Here is a 24153-nt window from a genome sequence, read left to right on the forward strand (position 1 = left end):
TAGCTGCTGGGAGCAGCGGCCCCATGTTCTGCTCCTTTTTCCGCTGCGGTCCCCAGGAGCCCCTGCAGTTACTGATTTATATCCGCGGATATCTGCATCTACGGATATAAATTTGTATCCGCACAGGGCACTATGGATCAAAGCAGGCAAATCAAAGATAATGTTGTAGTAAAATTGAAGTGGTCACTGTCCCCTTGTCTACCCTACATCTCCCACCATTGATATTACTGGTAGAGACAGCTGCACAGTGGTACTGACAGTGGAGAGTTTTAGGGACAGAAGTCAAGTGTAGACAATTTGCAAGGGAAACCTTAAAATAAACCAACCAACCAACCTTGAATTTATTCTATAACACAGCTTTGCAGCAAATTTAGTACTTGTGGAATACACAGTGCTCTGAATATACCCATTTATTAAGCCTACTTCTGTAACTAAAAATATATATTCCAGATTCTCAAGTAAATGGAAATGCAATTCTAAAGTTTTGGTATATTATAGGATTTATTCTTGAGTTCTACCTACGAAGAACTATATTAAGGTAATTCTTGCTTAATTGAAGAAACGAGATCTCATTTGATCTCTCAGGGACAGTATTAGCTTTGATCCTTACAGCAACCCAATGACTAGTACCAAGAGTTACAACAGAAAGGAAGGAAACCCTACCAAAGAAGTTAGGGAAGTTAGGAAGGTGCCTACTCAGTATCATCCTTCCACCTTTGATGGCCTTTGACTTCTCATTCTGGGCCCCACCTTTTCCATCAACACCACCCTCGCCCTACCTTAAAACACAAGCATTGGGCTTAGTTGTGTCTGCATTCAACAATTCACTGCATTTTGCTGAGGCATACCAACTCTTCAATGTTGAGTGCTTTAAACCCATTTTGTACAATCACACATGCTTCAATATTCTGAAAGCACCATACTCCATGGGACACAATCATTTAATGAAGAAGTGGATCATCCCAGTTCAGAAATAGTTGGGACTACAAATACATCTTTTAAGATAGAAAGCAGCATTCAACCACCTATCTCAGAATTACCTCAAATTGCCACCTGCCCCATTCTCACTCTACACTAAGTCTGCATAGGTTAAAACAAAACCAGTAATTGACTAAGCTTAGCTTCAAAGATCCAGGTTAGTAGCACTAGCCTGCTTTTCTTATATGCAATCCATAAACCCTCACTCCCTTTCCACAGGGCTATTAAAAAGAAGAAACAAACATACCAGACTCCTCTGGAGTGTGTACCTCAGAGCCTTCTGCTTTAGCACATGATGGTGTAAGATCAGTCTTGTGAGCAGCAGATAAAGATGGACTTTTTTGATTTTCATTTACTGGAGTTCTAAACATCTCAGTCATTCCTATTAATTATGTTTAAAGTAATTAGCATATGCTTTGATTTACAAAACCATTATACAGTTGGCAGAACAAAGAATAAAATAAAGCATTGTGACTTAGTCCCTTTCTTCAAATAGTACACCACACAATGTACATTTAAGGGCAGATAATCATATGTCTACGCCTTTGTTTCACAGTAGAGGCATTATAACAGGAGGTAGGTGGTATAATATGTTAATACACGGATTGTTCGAGTCACCTCTGGAAATATGTTATGTCATAAATGAAAGTCAGGTTAGTAGTTTCATCCCAGATTGAAAAAAAGACTAATTTCCCTGATTTAAAAAACACAAATATAGAACAATAAGGATGTAGTACAGCAGAACTGAGTAGTAGAAATTGTCTGCAAAATACCAAGTACATGTGTAAGCACTGCACAACAGGTGTGTGTGTGTGTGAGTCAAACTCAATTCAAGAGTTATTGATACTTCACTGTGAGAAGCTCTATATTAACCACAAAGAGAAAGTGGACACACAGCATTTTATACAGCAAGACATCCAAATATAATGTAAAGTTTAACATTTTTCTGCTGTTAGCTACACATCCTGCTTTTAAACTTTTCACCACCTTCATTTTAAATAAATTGAACATAATTCTTTTTATTTGTAAAACAATGAAACGCTACTATACTAAACTACATATAAGCTTTAACTAGAGACATACTTTACTGATGCATCAATGTATGATGGCCTAATTTGTATGCACAATTGTGCTCCAGATATAGAGAAAGCACACATGCTGGGATGATTTAGTTAGTGTTGGTCCTGCTTTGAGCAGGGGATTGGACTAGATGACCTCCTGAGGTCTCTTCCAACCCTAATATTCTATGATTCTATGCACGTATGGAACATCACAAATTGAAATAATTACAACTATACATTAAAATAATATTTGATTGAGACACCACTCAAATAACATTTACACTGCAGCAGCTGTCAGATGCCAAAACCTAGTTTGGGTCCAATTGTGCGAGGCACTGCACAAAGATAGTACATGAAAGTCCATCTCCAGAGAACTTACTATCTAGACACCAAGACATAACAGGTACATATTAAAAAAAAAAAAAGATCCCAGTTGGAGAGGAAGTAAGAGGATAGATTAACAAAATAAAACGTTTTAGTATGGATTCGCTAAAAATTATACTAACCAGTAGCAGCAATCACGGCTTACTACTAACCAGTTATTATATAGCAGTTTTCAGTACTCATTACTAAGGCTGCGAGTCTGTCATGGAAGTCACGGATTCTGTGAATTTTCAAGACCTCTGGGACTTCTGCAGCAGCCGGTGTGTCTGGCCACCGCCCTCCACAGCGGGGATCTTGGGTCACCATGTGCCTCCCCCCCCACAGCAGCGGGGGGGTCCCAGACCACCCCCCCAGCAGCATCAGCAGGGGTCCTGGGCCACGCACCACCACCTGCTACCCCAGAGCACCCAAGATTTAGTCAGGGTCATTTAGCACAAATCATGGACAGGTCACTGGCCATGAATTTTTGTTTACTGCCAGTGACCTGTTGATGACTTTTACTAAAAATACCCGTGACTAAAATGTAGCCTTACTCATTACAATATAGGTGAGATTTAAGACACTTAAGAGAAAGTGGTAGTTTTACTGATTTGACTGGCAGTATTTCCCATTTGCAAGTGCAGTATGGGAGAAAGCATAAAGGCGCTAGTGTAAAGAAAGTAGAAAATTAGGCAATGGAGACTCTAGCATCATTGGTGGAGTTAAGAGAGCAGTCAACCTTGGGTTAAGAAGGAGAGATACTGCAGAGCTTAACTGTGTTCAGCTTTGAAGGTTAGAACACGAAGTTTGTATTTGATGTAGCAGAAGAGGGGGAAAACAATGGAGGGACCTAGAAGGTAGTGACATAGACAGTGATGAACTTGACAAAGTTTGCTCATTTTTAAGAAGTTGAAATTAAATACAAACCCTCCTAATACAAGGTTCAAGTTGAGATTTTAAACTCAAGGCCAAAAAAAACCCTGAAGTTATGGTCCCCACAGTACATAAAAGTATTTTCTACTATGTAAAGGAGATTAACATGTTCCAAGTTACACAATAGACTGTATTAAGTAGAAACTGCTTTAATCAACCAACATGAAGTGAAATAAGGCAAGAATTATGTGGCTTAATTTAAAAAAGTGTGCAAATTACCTGTGAAGCTTTCATTTATATCCATGTTTTGTTTCAAAGCACAATTCTTCACCACTCTAGGGGCCTGTCCAACCAGCTTCACTGTGGTGGTATGAGCTTTTCCTATCACTATGGTAGCTGGAGAATCTGCATGACCTGTACTAAAATGACCCTTTACTTTTCTTGCTGGAGTCTGTAGAAAGAAAAACAGAGTTGCTCAGTAAATGAGAATTTATTGTAATGACCAGAACAGTGTAAGATCCACACACAAACCTGTACCAGTGTTACTGAAAGTTTTAAGTCTGTTTAGTTGAACTGGTGCAAACCTTAGACTGGTTTACATTTAAAAATTGATTTTAGTTAAATCAGTGTACATTTGTTCATAGATCAGACCAAAGTCAGAACCAATGTGCATTTTTTAAAAAATGGATTTTTAGTTTAAGTTGGCTTTTTTAATTAAATGAAATTCGGGTTTATTTTTCAAAATAAACCTAGAACAGAGTTTGTTGATGTACTAAACCAGCTCTTGATAGCAGTTGTCTCTTCTGCAGACAGAGAGAGAATGTTTTCTTCACTTCAGTTCAATGAATAGTTCATGCAAAGCTAAGAAACCAATTGGGAGATGAAAAAAGCAGGAAAACTTGTTTTCCTCTTCCAAACTACGAATAAAAACTTGGTGTGAGTGGGTGATCTTGAAGCACCCAATGACCAGAATCAATCAGTTCAATTCACTAACTATAGAAAATAATTTATCAGTTAGTTTTAAATGCAAAACATGTTTTTACAAAACTCTTTTCTTATGTATTCCAGCACGTTAAAGGTAGTTATACTGAACTTCTAAAAACAATTTTAAAATACGGGTTTTGTGCATTTTTAATTGAATTTCCATCCAAGCAGAGCTTGACATATCACAAGTATTCTTGAAATACAGTGTAAAGCAGCAGTTCTCAACTCATGGCTCGCATGCGGCCCAATTAGCATACAACTGCGGCCCCTGTGTGCTAATGGCTACGGATATGTCCGGGGTCCTGGGTTCCCAGCTGCCCGGGAGGGGGAGGGGTCTGGGCTGCCCCGCCACCTAGCATGGGGGGGTGGGTGGGGTGTAGGGCTCCCACGGGGCCCCGCAGTCCCCAAGGTCCAGGATAGCTGTTGGGCCCCATGGGCCTGGGCAGACATGCAGCAGGGGACTGGGGTGGGCGGCTGGCTTGCTCCACATGGCGGGGGTCCTGGGATCTGGGGCAGCCAGCTGGCCCTGTGGGAACCTGGGGACACCAGCCCGCCCTGCAGGCTCTGGGCCCGCCCCGCGTGGCAGGTGTCCTGGGGTTGGGCAGCCGCATGGCAGGGGACAGGGTTCCAGGGTGGTGGCAACTGGCCAGGGGCAGCAGCCCGCATGGCAGGGGTCTGGGGTTCAGGGTCTCAGCTGCCTCTGCCCTGCCAGGTTACACATTCTAGGCCACATATGCATCCCACAATGTGTAATATGCTGAGAACCACTGGTGTAAAGGCTACATCTAATTGAAAATCAATGTGTTTTATTGGTTACAAAGCAATGGAAAAAAAATAAACCGTTCTTTAGGAAAGTAATTAAGAAATACAAATAAAGATTAAAATAAATTATTGAAATAAATATTTCCTGCTTGCTGATTTCAATCCCCTTGATTTAAATCATTCCACTCTAGTCAGCAGTATAAAATGTGTATTTGGCTCATTCCCTATCACAAAGCTTTTTAAGATTAAACCAAATTTTTGTAAGACTCTATTTTCATTTTTCTGCTATAATTGTTTCTTATATTTCCCCTCATGTGTTAAGTTTGGGAAATGGGGAGTGTGACAGATTCAGACCAGAAGAATGTAAGAGAGTGCTGGAAGGCAGGTATATCAGCCTTCAGAATGAGCAGGCCCTTGTTCCCTGGATAGCCAAACAAAGACTACTCCAGGCCAATTAAGACACCTGATGCTAATTAACCAGTTAAGGCCGTTAGGCTAATGGCGACAGCTGGAACCAATCAAGGTCCCACTTACACTGTTTAAAAGCTCTCCTTCCAGTACCCTCTAGGAGGTGGATGAGAAGAAGCATTGCTAAATCCTGAGGTAAGGGTGATGCTAGGAAAAGGGGACCATGGGGGGGAATGGCCCAGGGAATCAAAGCGGTGTCAGTGGTGAAGGGAAAGCCACCAACAGCTGCTACCATTAGGGTCCCTGGGCTGGAACCTGGAGTAGAGGACAGGTTCTTCTCTCCCCTCCCCCCCCCCCCCCCCCCCCCCCCCCCACACACACACACACACACACACACACACACTCTACAGAGATCCCCTGGAGAAGGGAAGCAGGACTCGGTCCAGGCAGGAGGCTGAACTGTGCCTACTGAGCTCTATGGAGCACCAGAGACTGTGGGGTATTCCCCCTTCCCATCTCCCATACTGGCCGGTGATGAAAGTAATTCAATAGGCTGTGACTCTTGCTGCTATACTGAGAAAGGAAGGTCACATTGGGGCCTTATCGAGTTTCTGAGGCCACTGAAACTGCCCAGAAGCGTGGGACCCACCAATACAGGCTTGGGACTTTGTCACAGGAGGAAGAGGGAAAAATTTACTCTTTCAATGTTTTGGCACCCAGAATGGGAAACATTTAATGGTGACCTCAAAAGTAAAATTTGGCTAGAAATAGGTCAAAGAGCAATGCCTATGTACTAAAGGTAATCAATTTCTAGCAAACTCTGCATACAACAATTTAAGAACTCAAAGTTCTGAATAAATCAACATTTTCTACTGCTTGTTATAATCAATTTCTTACAGAACACAAGTTAAGCTGCCTCCCTCTTTTTCCCCTCCTGGCCCTGCAGTTGTGACAACCTTCCTTTCTGCTGACAGCCCAACAACCCAGATTTAGACAAAGGCTCCCCGTTTCTGTGGGCACAAAAAACCAAATTCTGGAAATCAAACTGTGTTTACAACATGCTACTGCAGAACACTAACACAGAACTACTCTAACTGAAGGAAAATTTTCTAAATGTTATAACAATTAAAATTTATTAGAAATTCACACAGTTTTAATTTTACTAATAAAAGTAAAATTGATTATCCATTCAACACACTGCAGTGGATTAATTAGCCCTTCCACATATACCCCCCCTCAATGATAGCTGATGTCTGCTGGATGAATACAAACTAAAGTATTATATTAATACCAACTAAGGAAGAAGGACAAGAACAGGAATACTGCTGTTGACCTGTACCACTGTAAGCAGCAAATAAAGGGAAGTTTTATCTTGAAAGGTGGGTAAACCAAACACTTTGTTTAACCTGAGGAAAGATCAGGTCCTTAAAATATGGCAGAAAACAACATATTCTAGTCTTTGTATAACTGAATAGGCAGAAAAACAGAAGCAACAGTACTTTCTTTACTAAGGCACGCAATTTTAACAGAAATTGCTTTGTAATATGAACTAATTGTGACAAGAGCTGTATATCAGTCCAGAAACACTTGCGTTTCCAATGGACTTTTAATAAACAAAGCATCTCCCCCTTCACTTCATGTGGTTACTTCACATCAGCAAATTTGATTAGAGATGAATTCATATCAAATAAACAACAGTTACACCAGAGAAGTAGCAAATACAGGACTAAATTTCAAAGAACCTTAGACAAGTTAGAGCAATGAACACCTAAGGTTTTATTGTACTAATAACTTTAAAGTCCTACATTTCCAGTTTGTTGATACAGGAAAATATAAAACTGGGTGTGTGAAGATGATCCACAAGACCTTTATCTTCAGAAATGGCTCACATTATAAATGAATTTGAGATCACTGATAACCTTGTCTCTTACATTAGTTCTGCTGAACAATACTATATCTCACTGTGGATATCAAAATATTTTAAAGGTACACATTCTTTAGTTTCAATTAAATCCTGTATTTAATATATCAATAAATGAGAAATGGTGCAAATTTGGCCCTGTCCTTTCACTAATCAAGAAAGAATATTTGGAATCTAGTGCATTTAGAGTCATCCAGGAGATGTATATCAGTGCTCAAAGACTATTTGGCGGACAAGGAAGATTTTGAAACACACCTAGCTACTAACAATGTACTAAAAGCCGATGAGGCTATGCATTCAGAAAATAGTATGGTTTATTTTAAATAAAAATACCTTGGGTGATTTTGTTAACTTCTTGGCTGATTTTCCTTTGAGAACACATTTTTTAACAGCTTTTACTTGCGGTCTTGCAACACCCAACTTCACCACTTCTGCCCAAGATTTTGCAACTGGAATGCAAAAAAAAAAAATTAGATTGAGAACAGTTCTCAAGGGTGCAAACAGCAGTCCAGAGTTATTGCCTCATAATTCCCATATTTAAATTACATTTGCTATGGAACTTGGCTCAGGAGATTGGTAATTACAGGTGGAGGTGGCAGTAACACTTAGACTTGAGGTTGTATAACACTTTCCATTGTAAGGCCCTATTTTCAGTTGCTTATATCTTTGCAAAACTTTAATCATTTGAATGTTTTTTTTATGACACGTATGCCTCATGCTGAGATATACGTTTCAGTAAAAGTGGTTCAGCCATTTCCAAGAACAAGGTCAGGGAAAAATAGACCTTTTACATTTTTATGCTTATTCCACAGACAAACTCTAGTCTCTACGGTTTGGAGCAAGGACTTGAAATTTGGCAGAGATCCGAGGTGCCAGCTGCTGGTTCTTGTGAAAATCCACCCGATTTTGGCAGAATTATAGGCTTCTGATAATTGCTATTGGCACATGCTCAGAGGTTTATTAGAGGTGGGCAACAAAATTAACCAAAGACTTCATCTGCATTGGGTATGGCTGTCTCCATCAAGCCCTGTGCCAGCCACACTGAGCATGCTCCTGACCAGGACTGAGCAAAATATTCTACAATTGCTCCTCTAGAGATAATAGCCAGAAAGGGAACAGGAAAGGTAAGGACACACAGGAGCAAAGTGGGAACGAAACAAGATACAAGGATAGGAGCAGAGGGAGAAGACGGTAAGGATAAGAGCAGAAAGATCTACAGCAGGGTTTATCAACCTGTGGGTCGGGACCCAAAATTGGGTCACCAAAATGGCAGCTCCTGTCCCACAGGGTTGTTTGGGCTAGGTGAGCTGCTCCAGGCACTGCAACCTCTGGGGTCCCAGCATTATGATGACAAGACTGTGGATAGGCCAAATCTGAGTGGGTGGCACTGCCACCTCATGAGCCTGGTTGCAACTCCATTCACACAAATTTGATCCAGTTATGGGAGTGGGCTGAACCTAAGCAGCACTGCAACACTAGAGAATGCAATCCCCAGAGTCATGAGCCGAGCCCAGCCAGACCACAGCTCAGGAGCTGCCATTGTGAGTGCTGGGCAGGTCCCAACCGAAACCACCCCAGGTCTCTACCCTAGACTATTTATTGGGTTGCAACAGACCATACACATCTATAAATGGGTCCTGTGCTCAAAAAGATTGAGAACTACTGGTTTATACTACCACTACAGCACACACTTCCCCATAACCTGGGGGCAGTGGGAGGAGGGTGAAGAGAGGGAAGGAAGAGACAGGATATCCAAACAGCCAAGTTCCTCTGTCAGCAAATAACTGCAAAATCCACTGGCAAGGTGTATATCCTCTGCATCTAGTGTCTGGCTCACAAAAGATAACTGCCTACTCCTACTACCAGTTACTATTAGCTCTGCTGGTTAAGGTCTGTACTGGGTATCTAAAAGTTCTGATCATGATGCTGATCCAGGGGGTTGGAAGGGGAATATGATTCCAAAAGATGGAATTTATCTTTTCAGTTTGCATTTTTAAAAAGTTGATGAAATAACATTTAAAACTATTTCTAAAGAATTATTAGATTACAAAATCAAGCAATAAAAAGTTGGGGACTACCAGACATAAGATTATCCATGCACTCTTAATTCAGTCCATTTGGTATATGTATTATGATAGTTATTAATTACATGTTCATAACTCTTCCCCCCCACCCCACAAAGGACTCCTGTAGACAACTGATTAACTCCTTGAGCACCATTCATCCTATGCACAGAATGATGCAGGACACCTGCCTCATTTGTTGCAGAAGTTGAAAGTATGTAGTGACCCAAGCAGGGGGACTGCAGGAACAGAAAGGATGTTCTTGTGGTTACAAGACAACTGAATGTCACCCTGGTGAAATGGATTCTATTCTAAGGCTAACACAATGCAGGGGAGTAATGAGGTGATTTTACCTCTGATGATACAGATACTAGAATACTGCATACAGTTCCAATGTCCACATTTACAAAGGATCTTAAAAAATTTGAGAGTAGACACACAAAGCCACAAAAATGAAAAAACCTTACAATGAGAGACTCAAAGAGCTCAATACATTGTTAATTTAAAAAAAAAGAAAAAAAAAGTTGAGAGATTACTTGATTATAGTGCATAAGTACCTTTCACTCGGAGAATACCAGATACTAAAAGGCTCTCATCCAGCAGAGAAATGCATAAGAGCCACCAGTGGCTAGATGCTGAAGCCAGACAAATTCAAGGCACAAATTTTACTAGTGAGGGTTATGAACCATTGGAATGAACTACCAAAGAAAGTGGTGGTTTCTCCAACTCCAATCTGGATGCTTTTCTGGATGTTATGCTTTAGTCAAACAAGTTATTCGGCTTAATACAGAGATAACTGGGTGAAATGTAATGGCCTGTTATATATAGAAGGGCAAACCAGATAATCTAATGATCCTTTCCAGCCTTAAACTCTTCAAAGCTATATTCAGTGCAAGGTTTGGATGTACAGAAAATAACACATAGCATCACATACTGAATGATGAGGATAAAATTCATCCTGTGCACTGAAAAAGGTAGGGGTTACGAATGTAAATATTGGTTAAAGTTAACTGGTTAAACGATTAAAATTATTTTGGTTAACTGAGGTAGCTGGAGGGGACTGGCATAGCCAGGGCTGGGCTCCCGCTGGCTGGTGCGGCGTAGCTGGGGTCCAACATGGGGCTGCCAGTATTAACGATAAATTTTGGTTAACCGGTAAGCTGTTTACATCCCTAGTAGGGGTCATGTAGAAAATACAGTATGTGATTATGTAGTTAAAGAATATCATAATGCATATGCATGAATTAATGGCTTCTGTTCAGTTTTTAAAGAAGCACTAATGGTCTCCAAAATCAACTACTTAAACAAACCTAGCAAATTGGCTTTAGAAGCACCACTTCTTCTTTTAGAATGAATTGTTTCCACAGCATCACTCCTCCTCTTCATGGGAGTTCTCTTCGCAGAAAATCTTATACTACGCCTTATTAATTGTTTAGGTGTAGTTGGCACAGACATCTGGTGTTCCTGGTTAATATGAAAAGATTCAGGTGTCTCGACTCCAGTAAAATCTCTCTCGCTTTCCTTAACTTCTGTTGCAGCAGTACCCTGCTCCTTTGAAGTAGGAGATGGTGTGCTAATGTGAGAAACAGAGAAACGTCCTTTTGTGTATGGTGTATTTGATGGGGAGTTTGCAGTGAGCTTAGGTGATGCTTTTTTAAGGGCGGGCGGCGAGGCAGCCGGGGACCTCCTGGCGGGCGGCGAGGCAGCTGGGGACCTCCTGGCGGGCAAGTTTCTTTGTGATGATTTTTGTCTCTGCAAATGCTCTGAAAGATCCTGATAGGATTAAAAAAAATTTCTCACAAAGTAGAAATACAAATTCTCACCTAATTCTGAAAAGCATATGCTCAATGTATCAAATTAACTGAAACAAGCTTTTACTCATTTAAAATAAAACTTGGAAATGAAAAAGATGTTCAACATTTTCATTTCAAACCAGCTGTAAAAAGGGTAAGAAATGAGAACTGAAGTAAATCATTTATTTCCTGAATGTAAGTTAAAATTTCAGTTTTAAAAAGCTGTTACATATCTTTTACTAAATTTAATTCACAGATTGGTGGAAGCAATGGATAAACATTTTCAGACTACAATTAATTTGTTGTTTTGTAGCTTCAAGCATTTTATTCCTTTAGTCAATTTTCAGTCCAAATGATGATAGTTTCCCAATAAATGTCAATTCCAGTTAATATGTAATTTATAGTAAAAATACAATCTCATAAGATACTGATGAGCTGGCCTTCAAACATGGGAGTTCAAAAATACTGAAGAGCTAGCTACACTGGAAATAGCTGTATTTAAATACTATCTAAAAAGCTGAAGGTACAGTATCTACATTTCCTCATGTATGCCTTTTTGTAATTTTCAAACTTGAAATTTCTATTTTGTTTCCTTGGTAATATTTAAATTTTCAACTTTAAAGTTTACCTTGATTACAAGACGTTTGAATCCCTGGCCCTTCTTCAGAACTGCACGAGGTGAATTTCCAAATGGTAAGCTTAACCTTGCTGGAATTGCACCTCTTCTAAGTGGTGAATTGGGTGGCAGACTTTTATCAAAAAGTTCAGGACTGAGATGACCACCAAAGGACACTCTCTTTCTTTTCCCAAAAGGCTGATGTAATAACTCAAGTTCTCCACTTTTCCGCTTTTGAGGTAACCTCTTTGTCTCCCCTTTTAAAAATTACAATTGAAAAATTTCTTTATATATGAAGAGTCAAACATTACAGCATATAAATTAGAAATTAATTTTTACTCATTTTAAAGTCTGAAGCACATTTCAAGCCACAATGAGCACAAATCCTTAACTTAGTTTTTGCACAATTAATTCAGCAGATGTAGTTACATTCACATTTTCTCAACAATTTCAATGTATTAATTATGGTTAGCCATAATTACATATACAATAGTTAAGGATAGATGTGCAGCAAAAAAAGCATTTCTTTACTTACATAAAACATGATAGTCTCTCCCAAATAAATTTAAAATATAGCTCCTAACCATACAAAGTATTTACCTGACTTTTTGTCTTCAGTAGGTAGGCTAGAAATATTTATTTTTGATGCAACTTCATCATCTCTCAGAAGTGCAACACTTTCAGAGCACCTTCTTTTTGATGACAACCTGTGAGGACCCAGTACAATATTAGCATCTTCCACCTCTAATTTCTGTTGGTAGTTCTCTGTGGTCAGCTTTTCTTTAACATCACTACCTTTAATATCTACATTCTTGTCAGGTTCTTGAGATGAATCTCCCTCCAATGTTTCTTCAGCCATCTTTCCAGAGCTCATTCGTCTTCCCCTTTGCGCTCCAGAGTGATATTTACCGCTAGCAGAAGATGCATCTTTCGATGTTAACCTTTCCAGAGTTAATAATTCTGATGATGGACTTTTATTTGAAATTTTTTTACCCTGTCTAACACTCCCTTTGGGGCTTTCGGAATTACTATACCCAGGAGAAAATTCAACAGTTTCAGAATCTCTCTCCTTAGTTCTGCTAACAGAGTAAGTCTCATCATGAATTTCTTTTAGCACTTCTTCTGCATTTAAGGATTTTCTTGGTGTAAACTGTTTACTATTTCTCTTTTGCTTTGAATATTTATTACTTTTCCCCAAAATAGATGATTCATTCCCATCAACTCTACTGCACACTACATCTTTCTTTTGAATTTCATTTGAAATTTCTGTTGCTTTAACGCCTAATGATGGATCTTGTCCAGTCCGTGGTTCACCTGAATTTGCAGAACTTATTTCATTGGTCTTCTTAGAACTATTTCCTTCAGTAGAAATCTGATTAAGTTCCACACTGTGTATTTCTTGTTCTTTAACTTCAGACTGTTCAATATCTTCACCAATGATTGCCTCTTTTTCCTTAGTTTGGGTCTCTTGACCAGATGGAAATATCAATAATGAAATTTGCTGGGCATTAGTCTCTGTAGAATAAATAACAAGTTATTTTACATCTGGTTAAAGAAATATATTGTAAAGAAAGGCCCTAACTAGCAAGTAAAAGAGAGGCTTTGAAAGTAATGAGTTATATAATGCCAGAAGGAATGAAGTAGGGAGGATGTCTGGTTAAAAGAATAAATAATGAAAAAAGGGTATGTTTCTAAAAAGAAGGCCTCTGCAGATCATTTTAAACAAAAGAGCCAACATGGACCTTCTATCCCACATACCAGTGTTATCTCAAAAATTAGGGCCCATGATGCAAAGGAAAAACCGTTGGTCAGCAAGAAGGAAGGGAAGAGATACGGAAGAAAGACCTGGGGGGGAGAGGGGGAAGGAAGTTTTAAATCTCATCAAGATTAAGATTGGAAATAAAGGCAAACTGTCTCAAATTGGTGTTTAGCTGAAGTCTGTAATTGGGAATGACATGACTTGTTTGTTAAAGAGTATAAAAAAAGTAAAACTCTGCTAATACCTGCCTGATAATGTTGGAGCTGACAAATATGAGTCTCAGCACCCCTGGATTTAGCCCATTTGATCGAATGCTTATGAATGTTTTGTTACTCTTTGGATATAGTAAATTGCTTATTATTTAGACTTTGTAGGCCCATTTAGAGCAATTGTATAAATTCCATTTGGCCTTTGGATTTAATAAAGGAATCTATGGTTAAATTAGTGTTGTTCTAATATCCTGCATAAATAATAACTCCTACAGTGGCCATCAACATATCACCATCCTCTCTTTAAAAAAAAAAAAAAAAAATCACCTGCTTGTCGTGGCATAGGTATCTCTTCGTTGCCATCTTTCTGTGTTGTCACATCAATCTCATTTTTCAACAATTCATAAAGTTTGCTAAAAGGAGACATCTCATTTTCTCTTCTGTTAGATTTAGCTGTTCTGTATGTTGTTTTAGGTGTTGCATGTTGTTTGGCTGGTACAACTCTGGAAATATCTTCCTCGGTGCTTTGCTTGTCCTTTTCACCAAAATTTTGGCCTTCACATTCTATGATTTTATCTAGATAGTAATAAAGGGTAAAAAGAACCTTACACATATATATATATTTTAAAACTGGAGGACTGTTATTAAATGGGTAGAAAAACAGGTTTTCTCCTTCGACAAGATTTGCACTTTTGAATAAAGAGGCAGCAACACCAATCAGGGTTACGCTGAGATAAAATATCAGCACTAAAGTTTTGCCCACTAGTCAAGCTCTGTTCACAATCCTATTTGAATTTTTCTAATACATTCATCAGTAGTTAAATTGTTTATGTTGATATTTAAATTGTATTTAGACTTTGAATTAGCCCCACACTGAGAAACAGTAGGGCATATCTCAGAAATATTGTCTATCTGCAGAATCAATAACTGCATCACTATGGTTCACACAGGCCTCTTAGGGTTTTGTATACATTAGATAGGTGAATGGATGCTAATTTCAAATCAGTTGGATGAATCTGATTGTTAAAACTCCAAATAAGTTTGTTTAAACTGATACAGAACTACCATGGTAAATTAACCAGTTTTGCCTGGCATCTACATTGATTCTGTGATGCATGATTGTGGCAACTGCCACTGGGGTCCTTCCCCTTGTCTCAGCATTGCTTGAGGCCAGTTTGGATGGCTGCTGACAAATGCTGGACTTCCCTGCTGTAATTGGACAAGTTCCTCACCCCACAGAAAAAAGATGGTCCAGGATCTCTCAAAGGACCATGCTGAAGTATATAACAGCTTCTCTATAAAATCTTTTTTTGTGGGGAGAAAAAAGCACATTTTGCAATGAAAATAGCTCAAACTGAGCTCCATGCAGAATGTAGTATAGAATTATTGTGGGCCAGGTGATCCCTAGACTGTGGACTATGAAAACAGGTGGTGGTATGAAGAGACAGGACGCTTCAGGAGAGATTATTGTATTATGGTCAGAAGTGGGAAGACCTTTTGTGGTGACAGTGTTACCATGATAGCGGGATGTGTCCACAATAGGTACTTAATCTATTGTGCTAACACCAGTTGAGACTTGATACTGGGATAACTTGCATTGATTGACCCTCTCTGAAAAACCCATTGTAGCAAATCTATGTGGATGAATGGAGACTTCCCACTGACCAAGTACATCAGTCAACTGGTCCTAGTATAGACAAAGCCTCAATTTCTCCATCTACTGCTGGTAAGAAAAGGTAGCAATGCTAGCATAAATTTTGAATCACTGTATTCTCTAGACTTGCTCAGGGTTAAATACTAGTGTAGAAAGCCCACAGTACCTCTGCATTTGCACTATACTAGTGGAGCTGCACTTGTGGCAGAGAATTTAAGAAAAAGCCTAGAGTACACACAGACTTGTAGGCTAAAATGTGCAGTTCTACTCCAAAAAGCAACTATAAATGGCATCTTTGGAATCGATGGATCTGTTTCCTGGGTGCATCCAAAAGCTGGAACTTTATAATCCTTCTTCTTTTTTTTTTTTTTTAAAATGTTCTCTTCCTATTAGCACTCAAGAGCAGATATAACATTTGCTGTGGAGAGTAATGATTCTTTTGTACCTCAGACATCAACTGAATTAGTGAAATTTTAATTGCAGTGGTTAATTTTTGTCCTCAATTATACTTATTTAATGCCTCTAAAAGGTAGAATTTGGTCTGCAAAATCTAATTATCTATTAGGTAACATTAAAATAAAAAGGAAAGGAGTACTTGTGGCACCATAGAGACTAACAAATTTATTCGAGCATAAGCTTTCGTGAGCTACAGCTCACTTCATCGGATGCACTTATGCTCAAATAAATTTATTAGCCTCTAAGGTGCCACGAGTACTCCTTTTCTTTTTGCGAATACAGATTAACACAGCTGCTACTCTGAAACCTATTAAAATAAAGTTCAACTGAAGTAACAGGTTGACTTGTAAAATGAATCTTTTGACATTTTCCCATCTTCTTTTTGCAAGCATGCTAAGAATAAAATGTGACTATATAATATTGAAAAAGCAAACTACATGAAACAACTACCAACCAGAGGTCTGAGGACTTTTAGATCTTGGGCTCTGTAATTCCACTTCTGCCACCTGCTGAACATGAAGAACCTGTAAATTTGTACAGTGTTACGATAAAGCAACATATTTTATCACAAATACAGTTTTCTACTCCACATTTTCAGAAGATTACAGAATTTGGCCCCTCTTCATAACCAAGACAAATTTTAATTGAGCACTAGGCTTACAAAAATTTAAATCCATGCATTATATGAAATTGTACAGTATTTGAAGTTGGTCACACAGGTTACTACTTGAGTAAGACATCTGAGGCTCTTGAAGACAGTTTTATAGTTTCTTATTTTTGGAATAGTCATTAATTCCAAAAGAATCTGTAGCCTGAGCATGCATTACAGCTAAATTCTGATAATTGAACAAAACTGAGATGATATGCTTATTAGACTTCAGGACAGCCTGCTCATCAATATAATAAGAGGCCAGGATTGTCACTGTAAAGCCTGGAATGTCTGTTGAGCCAGCGTGAAGCACCGGAAACAACTACAAGCATGACTGAGAGTTCTTTGTTTAGAATATCAGGTTCAATCATCACATTTGTGGTGTGTTACAATCCAGTTTAAGTTCTCAGTAATTTTGACTTCATGAATTACATCTGTGCAACAGCACAAGCTTTCAGCTACAGTGGGCATCTACTTATCCCATGCTAAAGTCCTAGATCATTGTGATATCAGAGGTAACAATCACCACCCTTATTCCACAGCTAATTTGCATGCAACTATTTCATTAGTTGTATGCAGGACACTGCACAGATGATGGATTACTTGGCCCAAGTACCTCACCCATAAGACAATATGGGTTTTCAGCTACTAGGTTAAATATAAGAATTGCAGCCTACATAAGTGTTTCAATGTTCATGACAATCTGCTGATTAACAATACTCCTACAAGATACTCATTTCAACAAGTATATTGATAATATGGGCAAAAGACTGTAAAAGAAAAGGTTAACAAAACCTGCTAGTCATGAAGATAAAATTTAAAATTTTATGCTTTGATCAATCTTTAGAGAGACTTCAACATTACTTTAATATAATGGGCACATGGAATAACAATCACAGATTATTTTCTAAAAGAGGCTGCTCACAGTCTTGAGGACAAGCTTCCCAGTTTTGCTAACTTAACTCCTTTAGATTGTCATTGGCCAGGAAGATGAAGAGACACGTCATTAACAACACTGCATTACTCATTACTGCTATTCAGAATAAGATTATATTGGAAGCAGGACACTAGAAATACTTTGACGCAGGGACGTACAGCTATGATTTACTCCTGTAATTCTTTAAAATGTAAAAATTAAGGTACAAGGATCTCAAATGTCTCAATACCCCTGTACCCATCCTCTCTTAAAACAGTCAAACTGTTTTTAGAAAATAATCCTTAGTTCTGCTGATAACAGTTTAGAATATTATAGTTAAATATTTACATTACTGAAAACTGACATAAGCCGATATGAATTAGTAAATAGTAAGAAAACAATATTTCTCAAGAGTTTCTTCACAGCTTCAATCACTGGATTAGTGAGTGATGCCAAGCTAATAGGAAGGGGAAGATAAATCACTGAACCAATACTAATATGACATGACAGATGACACCATGCATATGTTCAGCAAATGTAGTCAGTGGCCTTAAAATTACCTGTAGGGTTTCATTTTTTGGAGTTCTAGAAAGTCTCTTTCTTGGCGTTGATTGAGGCAGATATTCAAACCTGCAAAAAATTTAATAGAAGAAAACAACCTCTTTGCTTATGTTACATTTATGATGGCTAACTGTAAAACTTACATAAACCCTTACATAAACTCTGTAGTAATTGTCCCCTTCCAGCAATAATACCATTATTTAACTGGTTATAAATTGCACCGAGGCATAGTTGTGAATTTTTCTCCAAAAGTCTGTTGTAATAATTGAGCCTACAAATCTACCCTAATTGTGAGCTCAACTGTAAAAAGTATGTGAAAGTTCATAAGATATCACAATAACCTATAAGCACAATTGTTCATGGGAAAAGGCATAAAAAGGAGACAGACTGAATTAATCCAAACAAAAAGGCCTACTGATATAACTCAAGGACCATGTTAAGATCAAGCCTGGTAAACATGAGAAATGTGAACCAAAACTGGTACATCAGAAACTAGGCCTAATTGTTGGACAAAATAATGCAGGAAGAGCTATTCGACCCACCGCTACCTTTTTGGGGTCGTTAAAGAAAGAAATTTTGGAGAAAAAATTGGCTAGTGGAGCAAGCTTCGTATCATGGTTGTCACCCCACCATCTCCTGCGACCCTAAGCCTTCATCATTCTGATCCTGAGAGATGTCCTGATCAGACCAGGCCAGAGAGAGGGAACCAGATGATATCACCACCTCTGCCAGCTCGTCAAATCCCAACCACCCCCTGAGATGGAACACAATTAGACTTTAACAACAGCAGCAACAGCTCTCAACTAACTTCTTTTTTCCCCCTCAAAGGACAATTATTACAATTTAAGTCTGAGAGATGTCAAACAAGGTGGATTTTCCTGCTAAAATTTCTCTCCAGCTAAAGGGAAAAAGGGATGTGTTTAAAATGAAAGCCTTACTTAGTAGTCTACATTTCAAAGTGTTTCAACTTTTTTCCCCTTCATTTCTTTATCTTAATAAAAGGTTAAAACGATTTTTAATGGTGTGTTTGCCATGGTACTAAGCAGGCTGTGGTCTCTATATACCTAACTCCAGACCTTGTTTAACACTGTTTAATGTTGGACAGTGACTGCATTACAACAACACCTTTTACCCTTTAGCCCAGATATTCCATCTGAATTAATACAACACATCTAACCTTAGGAGAAAGTCACACCAGGATATCAAGACAATACTGTCATGAATAGCTTATTGGTAAATAGTTTAAAGGTGACATAATGCTTTAACAGCTCAGCTTTCTGATCATACTATGCAGAAACTCTTTAAGGAAATATGAAGCATGAAATTAGATTAAAATTTATTTTAGGGAGTAAGAAGAAAATGTGTCAACCTCAGATTAAACCTCTTTGTCTCTGATCCCACAATGAGATGTGGGTAGGTGGACCCCTATGTCCTTAGGGAGCACCACTGAAATCAGTGGAGCTCCCTGGAGATGTAAGAGTGTGCTTTTTCAGATTTCAATGCAGAATCAGTGTCATAGTTGCTTGCCTCCTTCATTGCTACTGACCTGAAAGAACGATCAACAATAGTGAACACATCTCCATGCTTCAGATGTGCAGGTTGCTGAAAACTGTTACCATTCAATTGCGTTGGATTTACAGTACTTAAATTAATCAAGATTGCCTACAAATGAAACAAAAATAGCTAGTTCAGTAACCTGAAGAAATGCAGTGATGGAATATAATACAATTAAAAACAAAACTTACCTCCTTGTTCTCATTGACTTCAATTTTACAATGTTCTTTTGAGACTTGAGGCAGCTGTATGCGGATATCGCACTCCGTTTTCCTTTGGTTGAAAAGCACAACTTTAGTTTTAAGCAAGTAATTAAGAGAACAGAAAAACTTTATTTTAGAGAATTTGCTTCTGAGTACGTGATCATTTAATATCTGCAAAAATGTTATGATGCTGTTTGAAAATGTAATATAAAAATATTTAAAGTCAGCACAAGCACTGAGAAAACCTAAAGCAAATTTTAAACCAAATATACACTATTAAAATGTACAGCTTCTTAAACTAAGAACTAGCTGGATATGTCCACCAGCTGCACGTACAAAGACAATTTTGAAAAATCTATCACTACTGCACAAGCACTGTTGCAGTGCCGCTATTGCTAGCAACAGTGGAAAGTTTCCCAAAAATCAAAGACAAAATAACTAAGTCACAGAAGATTTCTCTCTCCCACAAATGTTGCTTTTCAATCAGATATTTACTCTAACTTAACAGCTTTAGTGAATGATATTCTGTTATGTATTTATTCACGCATATCCCTACATTATCAGAGTATTCCTTTCAGATTACAGGATTCACATCATTAGTACTTAATTCCTGGCTGCAATACAAGAGAAAAGAAAGCACTGGCAAAACTGCTTAGGTACTTTTAAGGTATTGTGTTTGGTTTTGGTGCTAACGTCTAAAGCAGTCAAAGAACCAGTCCTGAAATTTAAAAGGACAGAAAAAAATAGAGGAAGCAGAGAAAGAAACATGAAATCTAAGGATTGCAAGTAAGAAATGCATTTATCTATTCTGGCTCATATCATCAGAATTATTTACTAAATTCCAGTTGCATAGCCAAATTTGAAGTCAGAGGCAAACTTAGGCCTACAAAATCTTTCTTGCTGCTAATATGTGCAACAGAAAGAACACAACTTAACTTTCAGATCCCAGATTGAGTTTGGAATCATGACAGATTTACCTATGTATATTTGGTAGAAACTAAATATTAGGGAACTTTAAAATTGCAGGCCCTCATCTTAGACTTGGATCTGTGCAGACACACGAACAGCCCCACTGAAATCAATGGGGTCCACGTGAACAGAGGAGTCCTATAGTGGATTTGACTGCAGGACTGGGGTCTTATATAAGGCTCCCAGCCATGGCATTTACTGTATGTTTACACTGCAATAAAAGATCCCACTGCCCAGCAGCAGCTGGCCTGAGTCAGCTAACACAGGCTTTTGGGGCTATAAAATTGCAGTGTAGACGATCAGGGCCATGAAGGGGGGGAGGGTTTCAGAGAACAGGATCCAGCTAGCTGTACCCTGTCTACTATATCAATTTCCCCTTCCAGTATAAAATAAAAAGTGTTATATTCAAAACTCAAATTGTAATATTTGTTTGGTGCTCTAATATTCAAATACACAAACCTATGTTTGTTTCACTTTTTCTTTGAGTAACATTCAAACAATTCATATACTGTATAAAACAATTGATCAACTTTTAAGAAAATTTGTGTTATTAGTTCTAAGGTCAGCTCAACTTCTGTTCACGCTTAGTAACAAACATCACACATCAGCATGCTGACTTCTCAACCTGCCCCTTCCTGCCTGAGCAGCTTGCCAGCTATTCAGTAGAATACCATTTCCACAGAAGAGAGTAGTCCAAATAAGATGCCACTCAAAGTATATTTTACAGATGTTCAAAATATGATCATCTATGTTCTCAGAGCTCCTTGAGCTTGGCTCCTTTTTGGCAAGGCTTGCATCTGCCCATGGGTTCTGGTTAGACTCCTTGGGCTTGATTCTTTTTTTTGATTGGCAGTAAAAGAAATATCCCTAAAGTCACTTGGAGAACCAAAAATCAGACTGTCGATCTCAGCAAATTGCATAAATCTACAATTTTCCCTCTCCTTTCTTACATGAGGAATGAAATAGTTAATGCTGACATTTAATTGTTATCACTGAGTATGTAACACACTTAACAGAAATGATGCAGTACACACCTCTCAGAGCTATTTCATGTTCTCTGCAGACTCATACAGATATCTCTTCATTAGTTTCACTCTGACACTTTTTACGTTTTCTTTTGAAACCATAACAACTATAGAGTTACTCTTCATTTCTGTTTATTTTTTTAAATGAAAGCATAGATTCAAAAGAGCAAAACAGGAGTTCAAGAGACGGGCTGGTACACTGTACCACAATGTACTGACTCAGTCTGTAACCCCAATGGCAGCAAAAGACCTCTTCTGACTTTTACCTCTAGTCCCAGCTCAGCCTTGGTTCTTTCCTTTAGTGACCTCCTCCCTCTTATTAGGCCTCTGCCCCCAGCTGGCCAAGCGTGAATCCAGTTGGGACTTTTTTTCCCCACAAGCTCCCTGCATCCTCTAGATTCCCCCTTATTATAGAGTGAAGCTGAGACAAGCAGCTATGTCGTGCAGTCAGAGGGTGGAAATTCAACGGTTTATCCTGGGAACTAGCTTGAGCTTTTTTCCCTCCATTAAACATTCCCCACCACTCGCAAATATTCAAACATTTATTTGTATTAAACAGCAAAGCTTGTAAAATAAAGAAAAATATAACACTAAGAAAATGTTAATAACATGTTCTCTTGATGTATATAAATAATTTCTAACATTACCAATTCTTACCTTCCAAATAAACAAGAACTTGCAGTGAGTGGAAAATGGATTCCATCAGTCCCATTCCGTTTAATAACAACAATTTTCCCAAAGAGCGGCATCTTTGAAACTGGAAGTCTTACCTGTAACGGAATGTCAAATTTACTACCCCAAATTAAGCTCTACATATCTATGAACATAGGTACCTTGGTTATATAAATGATGTTCAAAAGACAAATTCTCTACAATTTACATGCAGAAGGATCCCAACGTTTTTTCACTCACAAGGGTTCCTGGGAACTGTTAAATGATACCTAATAACAGGAGGTGAAAGTCGGCATATGTTCATAGAAAGGCACACGCGCAGAATTCATGGGCCATGCAGAATTATGTTTCCCCCAACAGAAAACACATTCTGATGGAAAGGTGCTGCAGATACTCCTTTCACTCACAAGGGGCCGCTGTGGTGCCAGAACAGAAAGCAGCCACTCCCAGCAGGGAGCAGCCCTAGTTGCGGATAGGGAAAAGAAAGAGGGTGCCTGCCTCACAGCGTCCTGCCCGTGGGGCCAGGCTGGGAGGCAGGTGTTATTGGGTTGCTTGGGGCGCGGGGGGTCACAGACTGGGGTTCAGAAGAGCTAGAGAGGGGGACAGACTGGGGCAGGAACTGAATGGGAGTGGGAGTGCAGGGCCACATAGGGACCGGGAGAGGAGGGATGCAGGGATACATGGAGATGGGGGGATGAGGGGGTGCAAGGATACATGGAGATAGAGCAGTACAGGGACACATGTGCCTGACTGAATGAGACAGGCTGAGTGTCAGACAGGGTCTGCATGGGGGAAGCTCCCTAACAATCCCTCCCCAAACCCACAAAAAACCCTGTTCCATACTTTTCCCACCCAAACCCAACAATCCTCCAAGTTCACACCCAGGCTCTTTCCCAGCAATTACTTCCCTCTCCCTCAGCTCCTCTTTTACACCTGACTCTCCCAGGCCTTTGCACTGCTTCTGAGGGGTGTGGGAAATACATTTCTGCATGGTAGTTTACATGAATTATTACTCAGAGTTGTGTATTAATATGCCTAATAAGAAATCTATTTGTCAAAACACATTTCCTGAATCTTTTTTGTTGTCTATATTGTTACAGACATAGTTGCTAACAGTTATTTTGAAATAAATTACCAAAATAATTGAAACTGGCATTGTTACATTGTTATTTTTGACAAAACGTGCAGAATTTTAAAATATTGTGTGCATATTTTTTTTTGGCGCATACTTTTAAATTTTTTTGGTGCAGAATTCCCCCATGAGTAACTGTATCAGGTTGATGTAAAAAATTACTTTTCTATGTTTACATATTTTTGGTGTCTAAGTATCACAACATTTCCATAACTGAATGCTTTAAAAGGGGGCAATATAAACTATATTGATATAAATGAATGTGACTTGAAAGTTCTTTCAGATACAAAATCTGCTCCTAACTATTCTTAATGTTTTTATGATTATTAGCTTTCCTATGTGCCGAAATGTTTCCCCCCTCTCTAATGCTGTGTGAGTCTCATTCAAACAGGGGGAAATGACTATACAAAAAAGGAAATAATTTGAATGCACATGTATGACAAAATGCTGTCATATGCACAGAAAAGAAAAAAACAAATGCAAACTTTTCTTCGATTTCTCTCAGTTATATAAATGTAAGATGTTACAATAGTGAACAAATTTTCAAATAAATGCATGACTTTTTAAATCGA

At 38.7% G+C, this 24153-nt stretch overlaps 1 protein-coding gene across 1 annotated transcript in view; it reads right to left on the reverse strand.

Moving 5' to 3' along the window:
• Window positions 1-24153, reverse strand: part of MKI67 (marker of proliferation Ki-67) — a 38433-nt gene that overhangs the window by 12403 nt on the left and 1877 nt on the right. The window contains exons 2-13 of the mRNA XM_074959152.1: window positions 22435-22547; window positions 19772-19853; window positions 19573-19688; window positions 18026-18095; window positions 16355-16424; window positions 14118-14366; window positions 12423-13337; window positions 11835-12079; window positions 10724-11186; window positions 7684-7799; window positions 3555-3726; window positions 1226-1360 (exon numbers count right to left, since the gene is read on the reverse strand). Of these exons, the coding sequence (XP_074815253.1) occupies window positions 1226-1360; window positions 3555-3726; window positions 7684-7799; window positions 10724-11186; window positions 11835-12079; window positions 12423-13337; window positions 14118-14366; window positions 16355-16424; window positions 18026-18095; window positions 19573-19688; window positions 19772-19853; window positions 22435-22526 (2725 nt within the window). The 5' untranslated portion in view covers window positions 22527-22547. The remainder of the gene's footprint in view (window positions 1-1225; window positions 1361-3554; window positions 3727-7683; window positions 7800-10723; window positions 11187-11834; window positions 12080-12422; window positions 13338-14117; window positions 14367-16354; window positions 16425-18025; window positions 18096-19572; window positions 19689-19771; window positions 19854-22434; window positions 22548-24153) is intronic.

The sequence above is a fragment of the Natator depressus genome, chromosome 7 (assembly GCF_965152275.1).
Source record: "Natator depressus isolate rNatDep1 chromosome 7, rNatDep2.hap1, whole genome shotgun sequence".
Lineage (NCBI taxonomy): Eukaryota > Metazoa > Chordata > Testudines > Cheloniidae > Natator > Natator depressus.